This window comes from Hylobates moloch, unplaced genomic scaffold (assembly GCF_009828535.3).
Source record: "Hylobates moloch isolate HMO894 unplaced genomic scaffold, HMol_V3 SCAFFOLD_3, whole genome shotgun sequence".
In the NCBI taxonomy this organism is placed as follows: domain Eukaryota; kingdom Metazoa; phylum Chordata; class Mammalia; order Primates; family Hylobatidae; genus Hylobates; species Hylobates moloch.
In genome coordinates, this window is record NW_026652278.1 from 18,672,475 (window position 1) to 18,690,278 (window position 17,804).

The 17,804-nt window shown below is 41.9% G+C and overlaps 1 protein-coding gene and 1 long non-coding RNA gene across 2 annotated transcripts in view; one reads left to right on the plus strand and one right to left on the minus strand.

Moving 5' to 3' along the window:
- Positions 1–381: 381 nt before the first annotated feature.
- Positions 382–16,734, minus strand: LOC116483284 (uncharacterized). Its single transcript, XR_004252235.2, has 3 exons — positions 15,704–16,734; positions 4,337–4,556; positions 382–2,328 (listed from the first exon to the last, which is right to left on the minus strand). It is a non-coding gene; the product is annotated as an uncharacterized LOC116483284 (long non-coding RNA).
- ABLIM1 (actin binding LIM protein 1) overlaps positions 11,895–17,804 on the plus strand; it is a 339,056-nt gene continuing 333,146 nt past the window's right edge. The window contains exon 1 of the mRNA XM_058435986.1: positions 11,895–12,342. Coding sequence (XP_058291969.1) covers positions 12,330–12,342 — 13 coding nt within the window. The 5' untranslated portion in view covers positions 11,895–12,329. The remainder of the gene's footprint in view (positions 12,343–17,804) is intronic.

Here is a 17,804-nt window from a genome sequence, read left to right on the forward strand (position 1 = left end):
TTTTTTCCCGCAGAAAGTTTCACTTTCCTCTTGCCTGCCAACCTTCTTTTTCAGGAATCCCACTGTATGGTCTCAGGGACCCTGCTTATTCTGCAACTCAGGTCAAAATTCCTTTTTCCTAAAGATGAAGTGGAGAAGAGAGAAGGCCTTTGCTTTCCTTGGCATGTTAGGGTGTGAGCAGTGCTTATACAGAGAGTTGATTTCCTGGAAAACCTCCAGCCACAGCCCTTTTATTTATTTTATTATCATTTTTTACTCTGCCATAAATTCAACAAAGTGTACACAACCCTTTTAATATGTGAATGATGAAACGATAAAAGCCACAGCCTCACTAGAAGGCAGGATGTGAGTCACCATTTAAAAAAAAAAAATCAACACGAACTTCATCCCAACAATTTTATTTCTAAGGATCTTTCCTAGACATATAGTTGAAAGAATGTGAAGAGACATATTCAAGGATACTCAGTGCAGCCTGGTTTGTAACAGTGAAATCAGAAACAACACAAATGACTCGCAAAAGAAAAATGGTTACCTAAACTATATTACACCCATACTATGGAATATATCCATACTATGCAACATTCAAAGAATAAAATAGATCTATATGCATCGATATGAAAAGACCTTTAAGACAAATTGTTAAATGAAAACAAATCCGTAGAAAAATAAAGCATAATCCAGTTACATAAAAATACATATTTCATATTTCTTTGTGTATATGTATACACACATAATGTATATATGTACATAAAGAAAAAGACCTTGAAAGATACCCATCAAATAGTAGTGAGTTTTTGCTTTGTTTCTGAATTTTTGACAATTAAAATGTATTGATATGCCACTTATGTAATTAAACATTTAAGAAAAAGGGCAAGGAAAGCAAGAAGTCATGCCACATAGCATAGTGGCTAACTGCCTGGTCCCTGGAACCAGACAACCTGTATCCAGATTCTAGTTTGCCACTTACTTAACCTCCCTGCACTTCAGTTTCTTCCTTTGTAAATTGGAGGGTAACAACAGTGCCTACCGCTGAAGGTGGTTATAGACGTGAAATAAGATGATATGTTCAAAGTGCTTGGGACCTAGTGAGGGCTATATAAATGTTAGCTAGTATTACTGATTAAGAAGAGAATAAATCACTGGTGATTCCACTTTAGTCAGAGAAGAATGATTATTTTTTTCATATTCTGGCACTAGTGAGACCTCAGGAAATGTGTTTTTTAAAAATCAATGTCAAACAGCCCTGAAGATGAGGCTTCTAATGGTCCTGCTATTACCTAGTCTTCCTGGAACAAAATGCACACTGGAGAGAGTAGTTCGACCGACATTCATGCCAAATACTCCACTGGGTGCTAGAGACCAGTGAGGCAACATTTCTGCTTTTAAGGGGTCCATTTTGTGTTATGGGGGAGGGAGAGTAGTGGAAGGAAGAATCAAATCAGTAAACAAATCTTTTTAACACAGGGTAGTCCACAAGATGGGATTACACAGAACTGTGAGTGGAGCTAGAGTAGAAAGGAAAGGAAGGGACAAGAACGCTGCTGGTAGACGTGAACACTCTGGAAAGATGAGAGGAGTTAGCAATGAAAATAAAAAAGGGATTGGGCATTTCAGGTAAGGGAAACAACATGATTTATTTAGGGGAACTACAAGGAGTTTGGTATTGTTAAAATGTCTGTGTGTGTGTGTGTGTGTGTGTGTGTATGTGTGTCTGGATGATGAATGGGAGGGGGACAAGGAAGAATGGTCAGAGGAAGTAAGGAACAACAGGTTTGGAAAGACAGTGACAACGATTGGTGACCTTATTATGTAGCATCAGAGTAGTAGCAGAAACAAAGCAAGATCGCGATGGAAAGATTACTGAAGACAATCTGCCTGTTTGGACAGATTGAGAGATTTTTTATTGTTGTTTTTTGAGACAGCGTTTCACTCTGTCACTCATGCTATAGTGCAGTGGCCCAATCCTGGCTCACTGCAGCCTTAACCTCCTGGGCTCAGGTGATCCTCCCATCTCAGTCTCCTGAGTAGCTGGGACCACAGGTGTGTGACACTACTCCTGGCTAATTTTTGTATTTTTTGTAGAGATGGGATTTTGCCATGTTGCCCAGGCTGGTCTCAAACTCCTGGGCTCAAGCCATCTGCCTACTTCAGCCTCCCAAAGTGCTAGGATTACAGGCGTGAGCCACCATGCCCAGCCAGACTGATTTTATGAAAGAAGTCTCATTTTGACAAGTCACCTTTTGAAAAAATATGACAGACTGACTTCTGACTTGTACTTCCAGGTAGAATGTAGCAAGTCATGGCAGGCCAGTGCTCTTGCTGCAACACCTAAGAAAAAGAAGGATAAGTTACCAAAGTCATGGTGCAAAAGATTTAGTGAGAGACCTTAGTGAGAGAGCTGTGGAAAAAATAAACACCATATGAACTAACATTGCAGAGAGAGGGGAGTACTTCCTAAGGGAGCTGACTGTCTCTGGCCATTTTCCTCCCTGGGGATATTTGTCAGTTCTGAGTGAAGACTAGGAATCATGCTTGACTAGGAGGAGGGACTCTTGGTGCTTGCGTGGGCCTGGCTTGACAGATTATAAACTAGTGTAGAACTGAACACACAGGAGCATATGCTGATGCTTGGGTGATTCAGGAGGCTGGGAGACTTGGCCAGAGAGGCAGAGTGAAATATCCCAATTTCATGGTACTTAAGAGACAAAGTCCCACTAGGAGGAGGCATCCTGCCATAAATACATGGCCAGTTACCCTCAAGGCATTTCTTAAATATTGAAGCTGACTGGGATCAGAGGGCAAAAAGCTCAACTCAAAACCTCTGAAGAGCAGAACTGACTCTGAAGAGCCGAAGAGCCTGAGATCCAGCAGGCTTTTAACCAAAAGCCAGGAGGGCCACACTTGAGGAACAGGGACAAAAAGGATCCCTATCTGAATTGAAGTGATCTGCCAATTTCATGGAGGATGACATTACCTGAAACCTCTGAATTCTTTTATATACAATGTTTGGCATGCAATTAAAATTACAAAATTTGTGAAGGGGCAGGAAAATTGGTCAATAACCAAGAGAAAAAGCAGACAATATGAGCAAAGCCACAGATGGTTGATATACTTAACTGACAAGGACTCTAAGAATAATTATGATTAATAAGTTAAACAAAATAGAAAAAAATGGAAAAACATGAAAAGATAGAGAAATTCAACAGAGGTAGGATCTACTAGAAAGAATCAAAAGCACATTCTAGAAATGAAAAGGACACTATCTGAAATTACGAACACTTTGGGTGAGTTTTACAGGCAGAACACAGCAAAGAAAGAGTTAATCCATTTGAGGACAGGTCAATAAAAATGATCCAAATTGAAACAGAAAAATCATGGAAGAAAAAAATGGGGCAAAAGAGGCATGTGGGGCACAGACAAGCAGTCTAACATATTTATAATTGGAGACGGTGGGGATAGAGAATGGGGCAGAAAAAATATTTAAAAGATTTAAAAGACAAGTGCAACTTAAGTAAAATAAAAGAAAATTATACATGGGTATATCATAGTCAAACTGATGAAAACCAAAAATTAAAAAACATTTTAGACTGGGTGTGATGGCTCACACCTGTGATCCCAGCACTTTGGGAGGCCAAGGTGGCAGGATCATTTGAGGTCAGAAGTTCAAAATCAGTCTGGGCAACATAGTTGGACCCTGCCTCTACAGGAAAAAAAAAAAATTAGTTGGGCATCCCATAGCTGGCATTCTTGTAGTCCAAGCTACTTGGGAGGCTGAGGCGGGAGCTCAGGAGAGTGAAGTTGCAGTGAGCTATGATCACACCACTGCATTCCAGCCTGGATGAAAGAGGGAGAACGTGACTCTATTATAAAAATACATTTTATTTTATTTTTTGAGACTAAGTCTTGCTCTATTGCCCAGGCTGGAGTGCAGTGGCACAGTCTAGGCTCACTGCAACCTCTGCCTCCTGGATTCAAGCGATTCTCCTGCCTCAGCCTCCCAAGTAGCCGTGGCTACAGGCACGTGCCACCATACCTGGCTAATTTTTGTATTTTTAGTAGAGATGAGGTTTCACCAAGTTGGTCAGGCTTGTTTCAAACCCCTGACCTTGTGATCTGCCTGCCTCAGCCTCCCAAAGTGCTGGGATTACAGGCATGAGCCACCGCGCCCGGCCCAAAACTACGTTTTATACAAAGGAAAAAATATACTTTACCATCAAAGGTACAACAGTAAGACCAACTACAGTCTTTTTAACAGAAATTATGAAAAATAAATGGAATGACACTTCAAACTGCTGAAAAAAAGAAAGAAAAAGGTGTTGCTAATGATTTTACCCACACCAAAAATGGGTTTGTTGTCCACCATCTCATGCTCAGGACTATTTGTGGGTCCTCTGCAACACTCTTCGGAATCCTGAGATGTCTTCCTCATACCCCTCTATATTGTAGGATTTCAGGCTTCACAGTTCTGTGGTGTCAAGATCACCTATGCCACGTTATGTACACTGTAGCTTTATACTCCTTTAAAGTGACCTTTAGTTTTATTCACTGGCTTTAATCTGCAATCAAATCAAAATGTTAATGTAATCCCATCAGGAGTTTGGCATGCCATTGACTATTAGCAACAGCTCTCTGCCTATGTATTAGGAACATAATTTGTATTAGATGCTTCTTTTCTGATTTTTTTGGTAAAATAGTGTTGATGTCCTAGTGGTTAGAGAAATGTTTCATGCCTTACAAATGTTAGATTTGGAGTTCAGTCACAAATGATATATCCTGTATGTCACTTAAGAATTTAAATGAAGCAGTTCAATAATATAAGAATCAGTGCCATCACTAAGTTGTAGGTTCCATTCACTATGATTTAACGTATCTAAGCAGTGACTGAGAAGGCTTGCAAAACGTGTGTCTTCAATAATCCCATAGATTCATCTGCAGAACACTGAGAACTTACTGTGGCTAATGTGCTCTTTCTGGTCTATCTATGGTATTCAGAATGATAATCCAGTCATTTTAAAAAATATGCCTCACTTCTCTCGGAACTAAAGAGACACCATCCAGCAACAGAGGAATAATCCTTGATGATTAGGATAAACCAGTTGCCTCTCCTGGTCCCTCAAATATTCCATTGAACTCCCACATATCTAATTCTCAAACTGCTCAAATACCCTATTGATATAGTTTGATTCTGTGTCCCCACCCAAATCTCATCTCGAATTGTAATCCCCACATGTGGAGGGAGGGACCTGTAATCCCCACATTTTGAGGGAGGGAGGTGATTGGATCATGGGGGCGGTTTCCCTATGCTGTTCTTGTGATAGTGAGTTCTCATGAGATCTGATGGTTTTATAAGTGTCTGGCATTTCCCCTGCTTGCATTTTTCCCTATCCTGCCACCATGTGAAGAGGGTCCTTGCTTCCTCTTCACCTTCCACCATGATTGTAAGTCTCCTGAGGCCTCCCCAGCCATCCAAACTGTGAGTCAATTAAACCTGTTTCCTTTATAAATTACCCGGCCTCAGGTAGTATTGTTATAGCAGTGTGAGAACGGACAATACACCTGTGTTTTTTGTTTTGTTTCGGGACACTAGTTCCTGGCATGGGCACCTTTGGACACCTAGTACTTTTTTTTCCCCTGGCTCCTGCTAGGGACTAGAATCCATTCTTTTCTCCGCCTTGGTTCCCTTGTACTAATTTCCTTTATGACGGAGCCTACATCTAAAATATTTAACATCTCTGCTCTGCTCTACCAAATGCTGCCACTAGCCCTCATGTCTAGGTTAGAGGTCCTTCCAAGTTTCACATTCTGCCCTGGCTTTGGACTAGATTACTTATTACTCTGTTTAACTCTGTCTCTTGTTTTTCAGCCCAACTGTTTTCTTATTGTAGGAGCCCTACAAATGGGCAGCTTTCAAATATTTGTCCATTTTACGTATCCTTGTGGAACTTCACCCCGTATATGTGCAGCTTAGGAATCAGTAAGGTCTCAAGAGCACTCTTCTGTAGATTCCTGTAGCTCTTTCTCCACATAGCTTCCTCTAGGCACTTATCCCACAACTTCCATCCATCATGGTCTGTCGGGACCATGAGTGTTTTCTCCTAAACTCAGTGAGACCACTGAGCTCTGTTTGGGTTTCTCCTTCCTCCACCTGTAGCCTGGGAGTTTCCTGTAGTCAGAAGCCACAGCATTCACAGGACTCACTTTATTTGCTTCTGTTTTCTCAAGAACCACTGTCCTGGGCTGCCTGTTATCCAATACCTAAAAATAGTTGTTTCATGTATTTTTTTCAGTTTTGTTGTTTGATTTGGGAAGACAAGTCTAATTCTTACTTCATCATGGCCAAAAGCAGAATTCCAGTTTATAATCTCATTTAAATCTCTCTTCTAACTGTAGTTAAGTGTGTCTTTCTAATACTCTTTATTTATTCTTTCTTTTTTTTCTTAGTTTCACTGAAGGTCATTCATTTTGTTAATTCTTTTCAAAGAACCACATGTTATCCAAGTTCTTCATTTCAAATGTATTGATATTTAGTTGGATTTATTTCTATGTAAACAAATTTCTTTTTTCCTCATTCTTGCTTCTATCTCATACCTTTTAATGGTGGTCATTTTACTCTATATAAATAAATTTATATATTTACATATATTTATATATAAATGATACAGAAATTTTATTAGTGGTACACTTAATATCTGTCTTAAAATATCTATCTTGCCCTCATTTTTGAAAGATATTTTTGCTGTTCATGCAATTTTTTTGTTTGTTTTTTTTGTTTGTTTTTGAGACGGAATCTCTCTCTGTAGCCCACACCAGAGTGCAGTGGCGCAATCTCAGCTCACTGCATCCTCCGCCTTCTGAGTTCAAGCTATTCTCCTGCCTCAGCCTCACGAGTAGCTGGGATTACAGGCATGCACCACCATGTCCAGCTAATTTTTAAATTTTTAGTAGAGACAGGGTTACACCGTGTTGGCTGGGCTGGTTTTGAACACCTGCCCTCAAGTGATCCACCCACCTTGGCCTCCTAAAGTGCTGAGATTACAGATGTGAGCCACCGCGTCTGGCCTATTCATGAAATTTTAAATGAACAATTATAGGCTAATCAGAATTCTATTGTCTCATGGCTTTTATCATTTCCCTTGAGTCTGTTATCAATCTGTTTTGTTCCTAGGCTATGTCCTTTCTCTTTGACTGCTTTTTGGATCTTATCTTTGTTTTTAGTGTTGTTCAGTTTCAATACAGTGTGTCCAGGTCTAGAATTCTTTTTATTCATCCTACCTGGTATATATTGTATTTCCTTTATTGATATATGTATTTTATAATATTCTTAGTTGTTTTTTCTTCAAATGTAGTCTTTTCTCCATTTTAAAATTCTTTCTTAGGACTCCTATTATTTACAAATTAGATCTTCTTATCCTATTGTCAGTATATCTTAACCTCTATTTTGCTTATTCATCTCCTAATATTTTGGAGCTGTATTTCTAGTGGCTTTTTAATATCTACTTTCCAGTTCACTAATTCTTTCTTTGGTTCTGTTTGTCTGTTTTATCTATCCATTGAGTTTTAAAATTTCTATAGTTGATAGTTGTTATTTCTATTTGGTTCTTTTTGAAATTTACTTGGTCATTTTTGATAGTCTGGTGTTGGCTTAGTTTTGTGATGTGTATCCTTTGTTTTTTTTTGTTATTTTATATATATTTTATCTCTTGTTTTATATGTATTATCTGGGAATTATATTTACCCAAACTACTTAGTATCTATTTGTTGTTTCTGCTGACTCTCACTCAGCATGGCTTATTTCCTGTATATTTGGGCATCTTTTATTATGACCTAATTTTTGCTTGATCTTTATTTGTGGAATCCTTGGGGTCTACACTGACGAAGGTTTTTGTGTTTTTTTGAGACAGGGTCTCACTCTGTCACCCAGGCTGGAGTGCAGTGATGCAATCATAGCTCACTGCAGCCTCAATCTCCTGGGCTCCAGCGATCCTCCCACCTCAGACTCCCAAATAGCTGAGACTACAGGCACAAGCCACCACATCTGGCTAATTTAAATTTTTTTTTTTATAGAGTTAGGGTCTTGCCATGTTGTCCAGGCTGGTCTCAAACTCCTGGGCTCAAATGATTCTCCCACCTTGGCCTCCCATAGTGCTGGGATTACAGGTATGAGCCGCTGTTGGATGCTTTTACTAAAAAAGAGTTATTTAAAAAGAATTTTAGTTTGCTTCTCTTGGGAGCCAGGGATACGACTATCTGGGGTCATTTTATCCCCCTTTAGTGGCCTGGCTTAATGAAGAGTCTCAGGCTTAGCTTCTCCACCTTGTATACTGTTTATCTAATTTGTTTGATAAGTTAGGACTTCCTCATTGCCTATTACATAGTAGGTATTATAAAGGTATTTGATTAAAAACCATTGAGTAAGTTCAGTGTGCCTTTAAGCTTGAAGTTATGCAGAAAGCAGAATTATTCTCATGCTACCTCATGAGAAGCTTAGGTTCAGAATGAGAAGTGATGATGAGTTGGCAGCTGAAAAGCTGTGGGAGTAAGACTCAATATTCAATTATTTAAAAAATCAATAAAGAAAAAATAATGTACATTACCTTTCCTTCCATTAGAAATTAAAAGAGTATTTTTGGCAACAGTCAAATAGTAACCTCTTTTTTTCAAACACAGACTGGAATGTGTTTCATCCCTTTGGTCTATAAAAGTTTTTCTTTCTGGTTTCAACCAATAGACTGTACTTTATTTCCTGACTTTAAAAAGTGGCATTTACTATGTCTCCTAAAATTCCTTGCAGTTTACAATTTGCTTTTACAATGATTTCTAAAGTATTCTCAGTTATTTCATATGAGACATTTATTAGGAGATTCAAGCCATTAACAAACTTGGTTGCTGTATGATTGGAAGAATTGGTTTCAGATTTCTGAGATTATAGAAAGAGATTCTGAGATAATGTGAGTGACCCTAAAAAGTCATTTCCATGTATCACAACTCCAAAATGTAAGAAAATCACATATATTTTAACATATATACTTAACCTGAAGAAGACTAAAGCTAAATACATAGGGAAACCTCTTTTTAGCTAAAGATGACCTCTGATAACAAACTTACCATTTTGCAACCTGCCAGTCAGGCAGACACTGAGTACTTGCTGTGTGCCTAACAGTATTGTGAAAGGTGCCTTATTTGAGACTTATAACTAGGAGTGAATTTTATAATCATCTGTGTAGTCTATTACAAGCATCTTAAGGACAAGAGTAAGATCTGTTCATTCTTAGGCCTTTGCCACTGTATCTGTAATTCTTCTATGAGGTTATAAGAACCAGAACTATTGGGGCAGTTAGAGAAAAAGACTAGATATTACTTAAAATAATAAAAATAGGCTGGGCGTGGTGGCTCATGCCTGTAATCCCAGCACTGTGGGAAACCGAAGTGGGCAGTTTGCCTGAGGCCAGGAGTTCGAGACCAGCCTGGCCAACATGGTGAAACCCCGTCTCTACTAAAAATACAAAAATTAGTCAGGTGTGGTGGCACGTGCCTGTGATCCCAGCTACTTGGGAGGCTGAGGCATGGGAATCACTTGAGCACGGGAGGTAGAGGTTGCAGTGAGCCAAGATGGTGTCACTGCACTCCAACCTGGGTGATACAGCGAGACTCTGTCTCAAATAAATAAATAAATGTTAAAAAGAAGGCACACAGTTCTGGGACCTCTCTGTCTTACTAGTATGATATCTGATATAACATACGCTCTGTATACTTCCAGAACAAATTCAATTCGACAAGACTGCCCAAGTCCCTGATTTCAAGGAGATTTGGGGAGATAGGAAAGACTTACAACAAAACCATTAAACAGCAGCAGAAAGCAGTGTATTAAGTAAAAACATGTGATTCTGAAAGTACATGCCACAGAAGTTGATTGAACGAGATCACTGTGGGTTAAGGTAGAAGGAGAACCTTTCATAAGATGTTATGAGTTAATTTGGGTGGGGAGGAGGGCATTGGGGAAGAAAAATGAGAATGAGTAAAGGCAGGGAGGCAGGAAACATATTATCTTGTTGAGAAACAGAGGGAAAAATAGTCTGTCTACAGTAAAATGTTTGAGTAGGGAGTAGCTAGAGATGGCACTGGCGAGGTAGGAGAGCACAGATTATGAAAGACCTTAAAATTTCAGTGGACTCTAAGCTTTTTGTGGGCATATATCATGTCTGTTTTGTTCACCATGGTAACCCTAGTATCTACCCTAGAGACTGGTACATAGTATGTGTTCAATAAAATTTTGCTGGATGAATTAATTGCTTGGATGAAGACACTTTGAAATGTTGAGTCTGTATCTGGAGATCAGTGAGGACCCACTAGAGGTTTTGGAGTATAACCTCATAGTAGAACATGAACTATGTCATGTTATAAATAGAAAAATTATTCTCAAGGTAATGGGCAAAATAAACCCGGAGGGTGGGTGGTAGGGAGGCAGTGGAGGCTGGAGGCTGGAAGTAGGCAGGGCAACCAGGCTATTCCTGTGATCATGCTTTAGGTGAGAAAGGTTGAGAGCGGAATGAGGATAGTGGGAGAGGAGAGTTGTTGTGAGATTGAAGCAGCTGAATTGTGATTCACTGGCAAGTTTTCTGCCTAAAAGACAGTGAAAGAGATGTTGTCGAGATGGATAAATAATGAGTTGATTTTTGTAGTTGGCATTTGAATCTGAGAATTTCTATTCGCATTACAAATCCTTTTTCTAGTATTTCCTTTCCCACATGATCATTTGGTTGGGTTTTTTTCAACAATGTTCAATTATCCATCAATTATTTTTTCTGAAAGAATTATGTTCACCTATTTTTTAATATTTCTGAATTGTCAGAACTATTATACAATTCCCATCGCATCAGGATGGATTTGGGCAGTGCCAACACAGAAAACAACTAGAACATCTGTCTCTCTTTCTTTTCCTTCCTTCCTTCCTTTTCTTTCTTTCTTTTCTTTCTTTCTTTTCTTTCTTTCTTTCTTTTCTTTCTTTCTTTCTCTCTCTCTCTCTCTCTTTCTTTCTTTCTCTTTCTCTCTTTCTTTTTCTTTCTTTCTTCTCTCGATGGAGTCTTGCTCTGTCACCCAGGCTGGAGTGCAGTGCTGTGATCTCGGCTCACTGCATCCTTCACCTCAAGCGATTCTCATACCTCAACCTCCCGAGTAGCTGGGATTACAAGCGCCAGTCACCAAGCCCTGCTACTTTTTTTTTTTTTTTTAGTAGAGACAGTGTTTCACCATGTTGGCCAGGCTGGTTTTGAACTCCTGACCTCAAGTGATCCGTCCGCCTCAGCCTCCCAAAGTGCTGGGATTACACGAGTGAGCCACCACACCTGGCCGTAGGACATCTGTTTTGAGAGTGCACAGAGGAAGAGAGGACAGGGCGTGAGAGTGGAATCCCACCTTTTTAGTTAGAATTTCTGGATCTGGTGGCTTTTTGTTATGTTGCTTGTTAGCATCCAGCGCTAGTTGATAAACCTCCAGGGCACTAAGAGGTTTTTCTTGTATTTTTTCCTTTTTTTCCTGACATAGAAAAAGGGGATTTTTTCAGAGTGGTCACCAGCCCGGCCCAGCCCCGACCCCTCAGAGTTGATGCAGTAAATCAAGTGTATGCACAGACCTGCCTTGAGTGTCTGTTGGCTCAAGACCGGGTGCTGGGTGGGGGGACCCTGACGCCCAGCGCTGACTCGAGGGTCGCTGGAGGAAAAGTCCCGCCCCATCCCACCCCGCCCATAGGCTTTCCGAGAGCCCGGCCGACTCGGAGGGGCTGGTGGGTCGGTCCCCGCGTGTGGACTGCGCGCTGAGCCCCCTCAGGCGACCGTGGTCTTCGCTCTCCTGTCAAGGGCATCACTTAGGGGAAGGAACGAACGGCCCTTTCTTGCTTTCTCTCTCTGGGACCAAAGCAGAGCGCTGGAGAGCCATTCGGAGCACCCACGTTATTTTTCCTCTTACTAAGAAGCCGGGCGGGGAGAGGGGAGGACGCAGACCCTCGTTCCTCGAGGACAGAGCCCCGCCCGGCGCCGCGGCAGAGCGGCTGCTGGACCCGGGTGGGCCCCGGCGGCTCGGGGCGGGGGAGGCGCGCCCCGCCCAGCGCGGCCGCTGGTGTCAGCGTTGCCGCGCCCGGCGGGTCCCTGCGGCCGCTGCGTCCCCGCCCGTCGGCCTTGCTGCGCGGAGGGGGCGGCCAGGTGTCCTGCGGCCGGCGTCCCCGCACCGGGAGCTGGAGGGAGCCGGGGCCGGGCGGGCGCTCCGGGGCTGCCTGCCTCCCCGCGCCCTGCGGGGCTGTCCAACGCCTTCCAGCTCCGGCTCCCGCTGCCTGCACCATGTCCGCCAGAGGTGAGTGGGGACCAGGTGGGCACCGTCCACTGACCCCGGCGGGCCGAACAGGTGCGGGAGGGCGGGGGGGCTGCGACAGCCGCGCCGGCCCCAGCCCGGCCTGAAACTTTGGCAGCGGATCCCCGGGCTCGGGGCTGCCGGGGGCCGGGGGCCGGGGGCAGGGGAAGGAAGCCCTCGCCCTTGACCTTGATGCCCGGATGTGGGCGAGCCCAAGGGCCAAAGTCGGCGCCCGGCTCACCTGTGCCCGCCGCGCGTCTGGGCTGGGAGGCGTGGGGGATGGGCTCGCGCTGGCTGCCCTGCCGGGAGCTGTGGAAGGGCTGGCCAGGAGGGAGGAAGAGGTATTTTTTCCTCCTTTTTAGTTACCATTTTGCAGCTCGGCTGTGGAAGAAATCCAGGGCTTGATGCAGCACGATTTAAAGCTGCAGTGCTTACACCCCATTAAAAAAAAAAAAAGTAAATTCCCCACATGTGCTCCCCTCTGCTTGAATCTCCCCTTCCACTCCCCACCCATTTTCTTTCTGGAGTAAAACAATTACTGCAGGTGAAATGGGTGGAAGAAAAAAAAATCAGAATTGCTTTTCAGGCAAGAATAAAGGGAATGTATTTCTTGCCATCTGGAGCCAGCGACGATGCTGGGGAGAGTGGGTTAGTCATAGCTCAGTGGCTGCTAGTATGAGTGAAATATTAAAGAGATCAAGTCATTGTGCAGCTTGCGAGCAATTAAAATGAAGTGAATTGGTTGCTTTGCCATAAGCATTTAAGGAAAATATTGATTATTTTTAGAAAGCGTATTTGCAAAGCAGTAAGTGCTACCCCTTTTGATACCCTGAAGGCAACCTGTAAGAGGAGTTGCAGAGTTTTTTTTTTTTAAACTCCGAAGCTTTAATCCTGCTTTTTGGAAGGAGTTTAGGAATTTGATAACATATGTTGGATAATTAAGCGCTGCTTTTCAGAGTTCATCCTGGGGCATATAATGAATAGAGTAATCTCTATCCAGAATGTTTTAATTCCTTTTCGAGCAATCTGATCTTTGTTGATGATTGCTTTGGCGATATGGTTGGTTGGATCTGTTTCTAGAAATGGGGTGGAAAGGGCTTGGTGGAATGACAGAATTATATTGTAGATACCAGGGTGCAGAGGTGACATAGGGCTCTGAGATACTACCTGCCTATTCATGCCTAATTATTCATGTATATTAGAGAACGAAAAAAGAGCATGGAACAGATAACACCATAAGGGACTTGGTGTGTATATGGATGGAGTCATAACAATCTCTGAACTATGTTCTAAGGCTGAAGCTTTGGGTGCTGACCGCTGTCCTAAGTACCACAAGGAACATATGGAGAATATCTCTTATAAGTTGTAAATCTCTCTGAGGTCAGAGTCCACTTCTGATTCAGCTTTACAGCACCCAAACCTGTTAGTGCAGAACCTTGCACACTGTAGGGGCCAAGTAACTCTGTGGAATCTTGGTATGCCCTAGGAAGCATCAAGTTTGTTAGGCCGTCACACCAATTTCATTTAGTCTCTGGCCCCTCCTATTGCAGGGTCTCTGGGGTTTATCTGAGGATGTGAAATGAAGATGGCCCCAGAGATTCTAAGGGGCTCTAAGCCCTGGAATGGGGCTGAGTTCTCAAACATTTCTTCTTCAACCCAGTTTCAAGCAGGATGATTTGGAGTCAGCTATAGACATTTCATTCAGTTGTCTTATTTCCCCTTCAAACTTCATGTTGGTAATCTTGCATTTAACAGTTAGAAGTCTGACTAATCTTGTAGAGGGAAAAATATCTATAATAATAAATATCAGTTATTGTATGTTTATTATGTGTCAGGTACTTTACATGTGTTACATTATTTAATCCTCACAATGACTCAATCAAGTAGCTATTGTTATTACATCTCCATTTTACAGATGAAGGAATCGAGGTTTTGAGAGATTATAAAATTAGCCTGAGCTAAGCTTGGTAAATGGCAGATCATGATTTCTACCCAAGTCTGTCTGATTCTGATCACATCCACTTTATTTTACTACTTCTGTTATTAGTCTTTCAAATATTGTAATAGACATCACAATCATTGATTTGCTAAGAAGAGAGAGAGAATGGCCTAGACATGGCATTTAAAGGAAATAGCCTTGGTAAGTAACTTGGAATTTCCAATACATTTAGAAACATCTTGGTAGGCATTTGGTAATGACAAAGTGTGGAAAACAAGGCCACTGATACTAGATGTTGTTAATTCGATATTCCTAGTTTTTTTCTTCCTATTACAGTGTTGAGAACCAGAACTTCCTAGATATTACCAAAGACTGAGGATTTTATGTCTCTTTTTATGCAGCACTTTTATTTATGTGAATTTGAAAAAAAATTCTAAAAGATTAATAAAGTGCTTAGTAGTTACTGAGTTGAGCTTGTCTAGAAGTGTGTATATTTTTGTCATTAATTTTTATAAAAGATTTCAAAATTGTGGGCTTCACTGTGGTGTTCCGATTCCGTTATCTGCTCTTGTCTGTACTCCTGAGAGTGGAGATAAGCTTATAGGACCAGAAACTTAATGTGTCTACTTAAGTACCTAACTTATCAGTAGGAAGTCCTTTAGATCCTTGGAAAGATAAATGCTCTTGATTTTTAAAATGATCTCTACTTATTTGTAATTTCTAGGCTTGTAGGTTATGGTAGGAATAGAATTTTTTTTTTTTTTTTTAGAGAGGGAGTTTCGCTCTGTCGCCCAGGCTGGAGTGCAGTGGCACGATCTTGGCTCACTGCAAGCTCTGCCTCCTGGGTTTGCACCATTCTCCTGCCTCAGCCTCCCTGGTAGCTGGGACTGCAGGCACCCGCCACCACGCCCGGCTAATTTTTGTATTTTTTTTTAGTAGAGACGGGGTTTCACCGCGTTAGCCAGGATGGTCTTGATCTCCTGACCTCGTGATCCACCCGCCTCGGCCTTCCAAAGTGCTGGGATTACAGGCGTGAGCCACCGCGCCCGGCCTTTTTTTTTTTTTTAATAGTTGAAAATGGCCAGGCGCAGTGGCTCACACCTTTAATCCTATCACTTTGGGAGGCCGAGACGGGTGGAACAGGAGGTTAGGAGTTTGAGACCAGCCTGGCCAATATGGTGAAACCACATCTCTACTAAAAATACAAAAATTAGCCGGGCATGGTGGCGCATGCCTGTAGTCCCAGCTACTCAAGAGACTGAGGCAGGAGAATAGCTTGAACCCAGGGGGCGGAGGTTGCAGTGAGCTGAGATTATGCCAGACAGAGCAAGACTCCATCTCAAAAAAAAAAACAGAAAAGAAAAAAGTTGAAAACAGCCCCCCTTAAGGGGGCACAGAAGGGAGACAGGGGCTGGGGCTGCCTACCTCAGTCCCATTTGCTTGACTTACTTGTCCTTGTGTCTCAGGTGTGCTCTCTGCCTGCTTGTGAGGTTCCCCTGTTGAAGCCTTTGGTGGGATCATGTGTTTGGGGGCCTTGTGGGAGGTCAGCTGCACTAGCTGCCCATGGCTGGGCAGGACATTTCCCAGCAAGGGCCAGAGGAGTTACTGTGTTTTCAGTCAGAATCGAATGTCAGAGCCAGCCAGCAGGGCTTCATCCTCTTGGGGATAACTCTGCTTAGCAGATCAGGTCCTGGATAACTTGCTTGTATTTTTTTAATTAAATGTCCCTGGTTGGTTTAAAAAAAGGAAAAGAAAACAATGAAATCAATTGGCCGGGTGCGGCGGCTCACGCCTGTAATCCTAGAACTTTGGGAGGCTGAGGCGGATGGATCACTTGAGGCCAGGAGTTCAAGACCAGCCTGGCCAACATGGTGAAACCCCATCACTCTTAAAAATACAAAAATTAGCCGGGCATGGTGGCGCATGCCTGTAATCCCAGATACTCGGGAGGCTGAGGCACGAGAATCACTGATATTGCGCCTTTGCACTCCAGCTTGGGTGACAGACTGAGACTCTATCTCAAGCAAACAAACAAATAAATCAATTGAATCTCATAAGAAAAGCAACTTTATTTTTAAAATTTTCAGAGAAAAGTATTAAAATCCAGTTCTCTATTCAAACTAACGATTAAAAGCATTCTTTAGTTTTATGATAGAGCAAGCTAAGACATTCCCATCTTGTGGTATTTTAGGATACTCTCATCAAAGACTTGTAACTTGGGTTGTATTTTTCCACTAGAGACCAAAATGGATCCATTATATTTTGATTTTTGAATTACCAGCTAGAGGAAATTATAACACTTAGAATAGAGTTTCCACACCTGGGGAGAATTGTCTAGGCAACCTTTTAAAAATATAGATTCCCAGGCCTCATTCCAGATCTAATGGTTTCTAAACACTAAAGATAGAGTCCCAAAAAATGTGAAAAGTGATTCTAAGGACCATTAGATTACAGTGGTGTCCCATTATGACAGGATCATAAGACTCATCTGAAGTATTTATCAAAGGTACTGATACAAAGCCTCTGCTTCGGAGCTACTAAATCAGAATATTCAGGTTAGGCCTGGGCATCTGCATTTTTAATAAGCCCCAGTTAATTCTTATGTATAGGCAGACTTGGAAGCCATTGAGTTAGAGCTCATTTTCTCTAATGCAGGGTCTGGATCATCCTGCACGCTTTCAAAAAAGCTATTTTTAAGTTATAAAAGTAATATATGAAAATCCACTATCAGGTTGGGTACAGTGGTTCATGCCTCTAATCCCAGCACTTTGGGAGGCCAAGGCAGCTTGAGGTCGGGGTTCAAGACCCGCCTGGCCAGCATGGTGAAACCCCATATCTACTAAAAAAAAGTACAAAACTTAGGTGGCATGGCGTTGTGCACCTGTAGTCCCAGCTACTTGGGGGCTGAGGCAGGAGAATTGCTTCAACCTGGGATGTGGAGGTTGCAGCGAGCCAAGATCATGTCACTGCACTCCAGCCTGGTCAACTGTCTCAAAAAAAAAAAATCACTATCAATGTATTAATACAACAAAACTATGTTAACATACCTATATAATAAATTATTAAATTATAAATTAATACAGTATATTTAAATTCAAACAGGCTGGAATTATACAAAGTTAACAATGAAAATCTCCTATTTTCTCCCTTCCTATCAAATCCTCAGAATTAATGGAAAACAGTGCATCCCATAAACCCTTCCAGACAATTTCCTATCTGGTTAGCTTTTGGTCCAATTCAATAAATAGTAAATACATACACCATGTAAGACACATGCAGAAAACAAGCACTTTACAAATAAGCAATCACTTGATGAAACTGCTGGCTTTTCAGAAGCTTGAGTCATGAGGAAGAAGGCCCAGGTGTGTGTGGATAGATTCCATTGCACTGGCAGGGAAATAACTCATGTGTGCTGTCGAAATCTTAGACCAGTTTTGCTAACGTTGTTTTCAGAATTTCCACAAAATTGGAAGCAACCTAACTGCTCATCCACTGGGGGAATGAGTGACCAGATTGTGGTGCATAC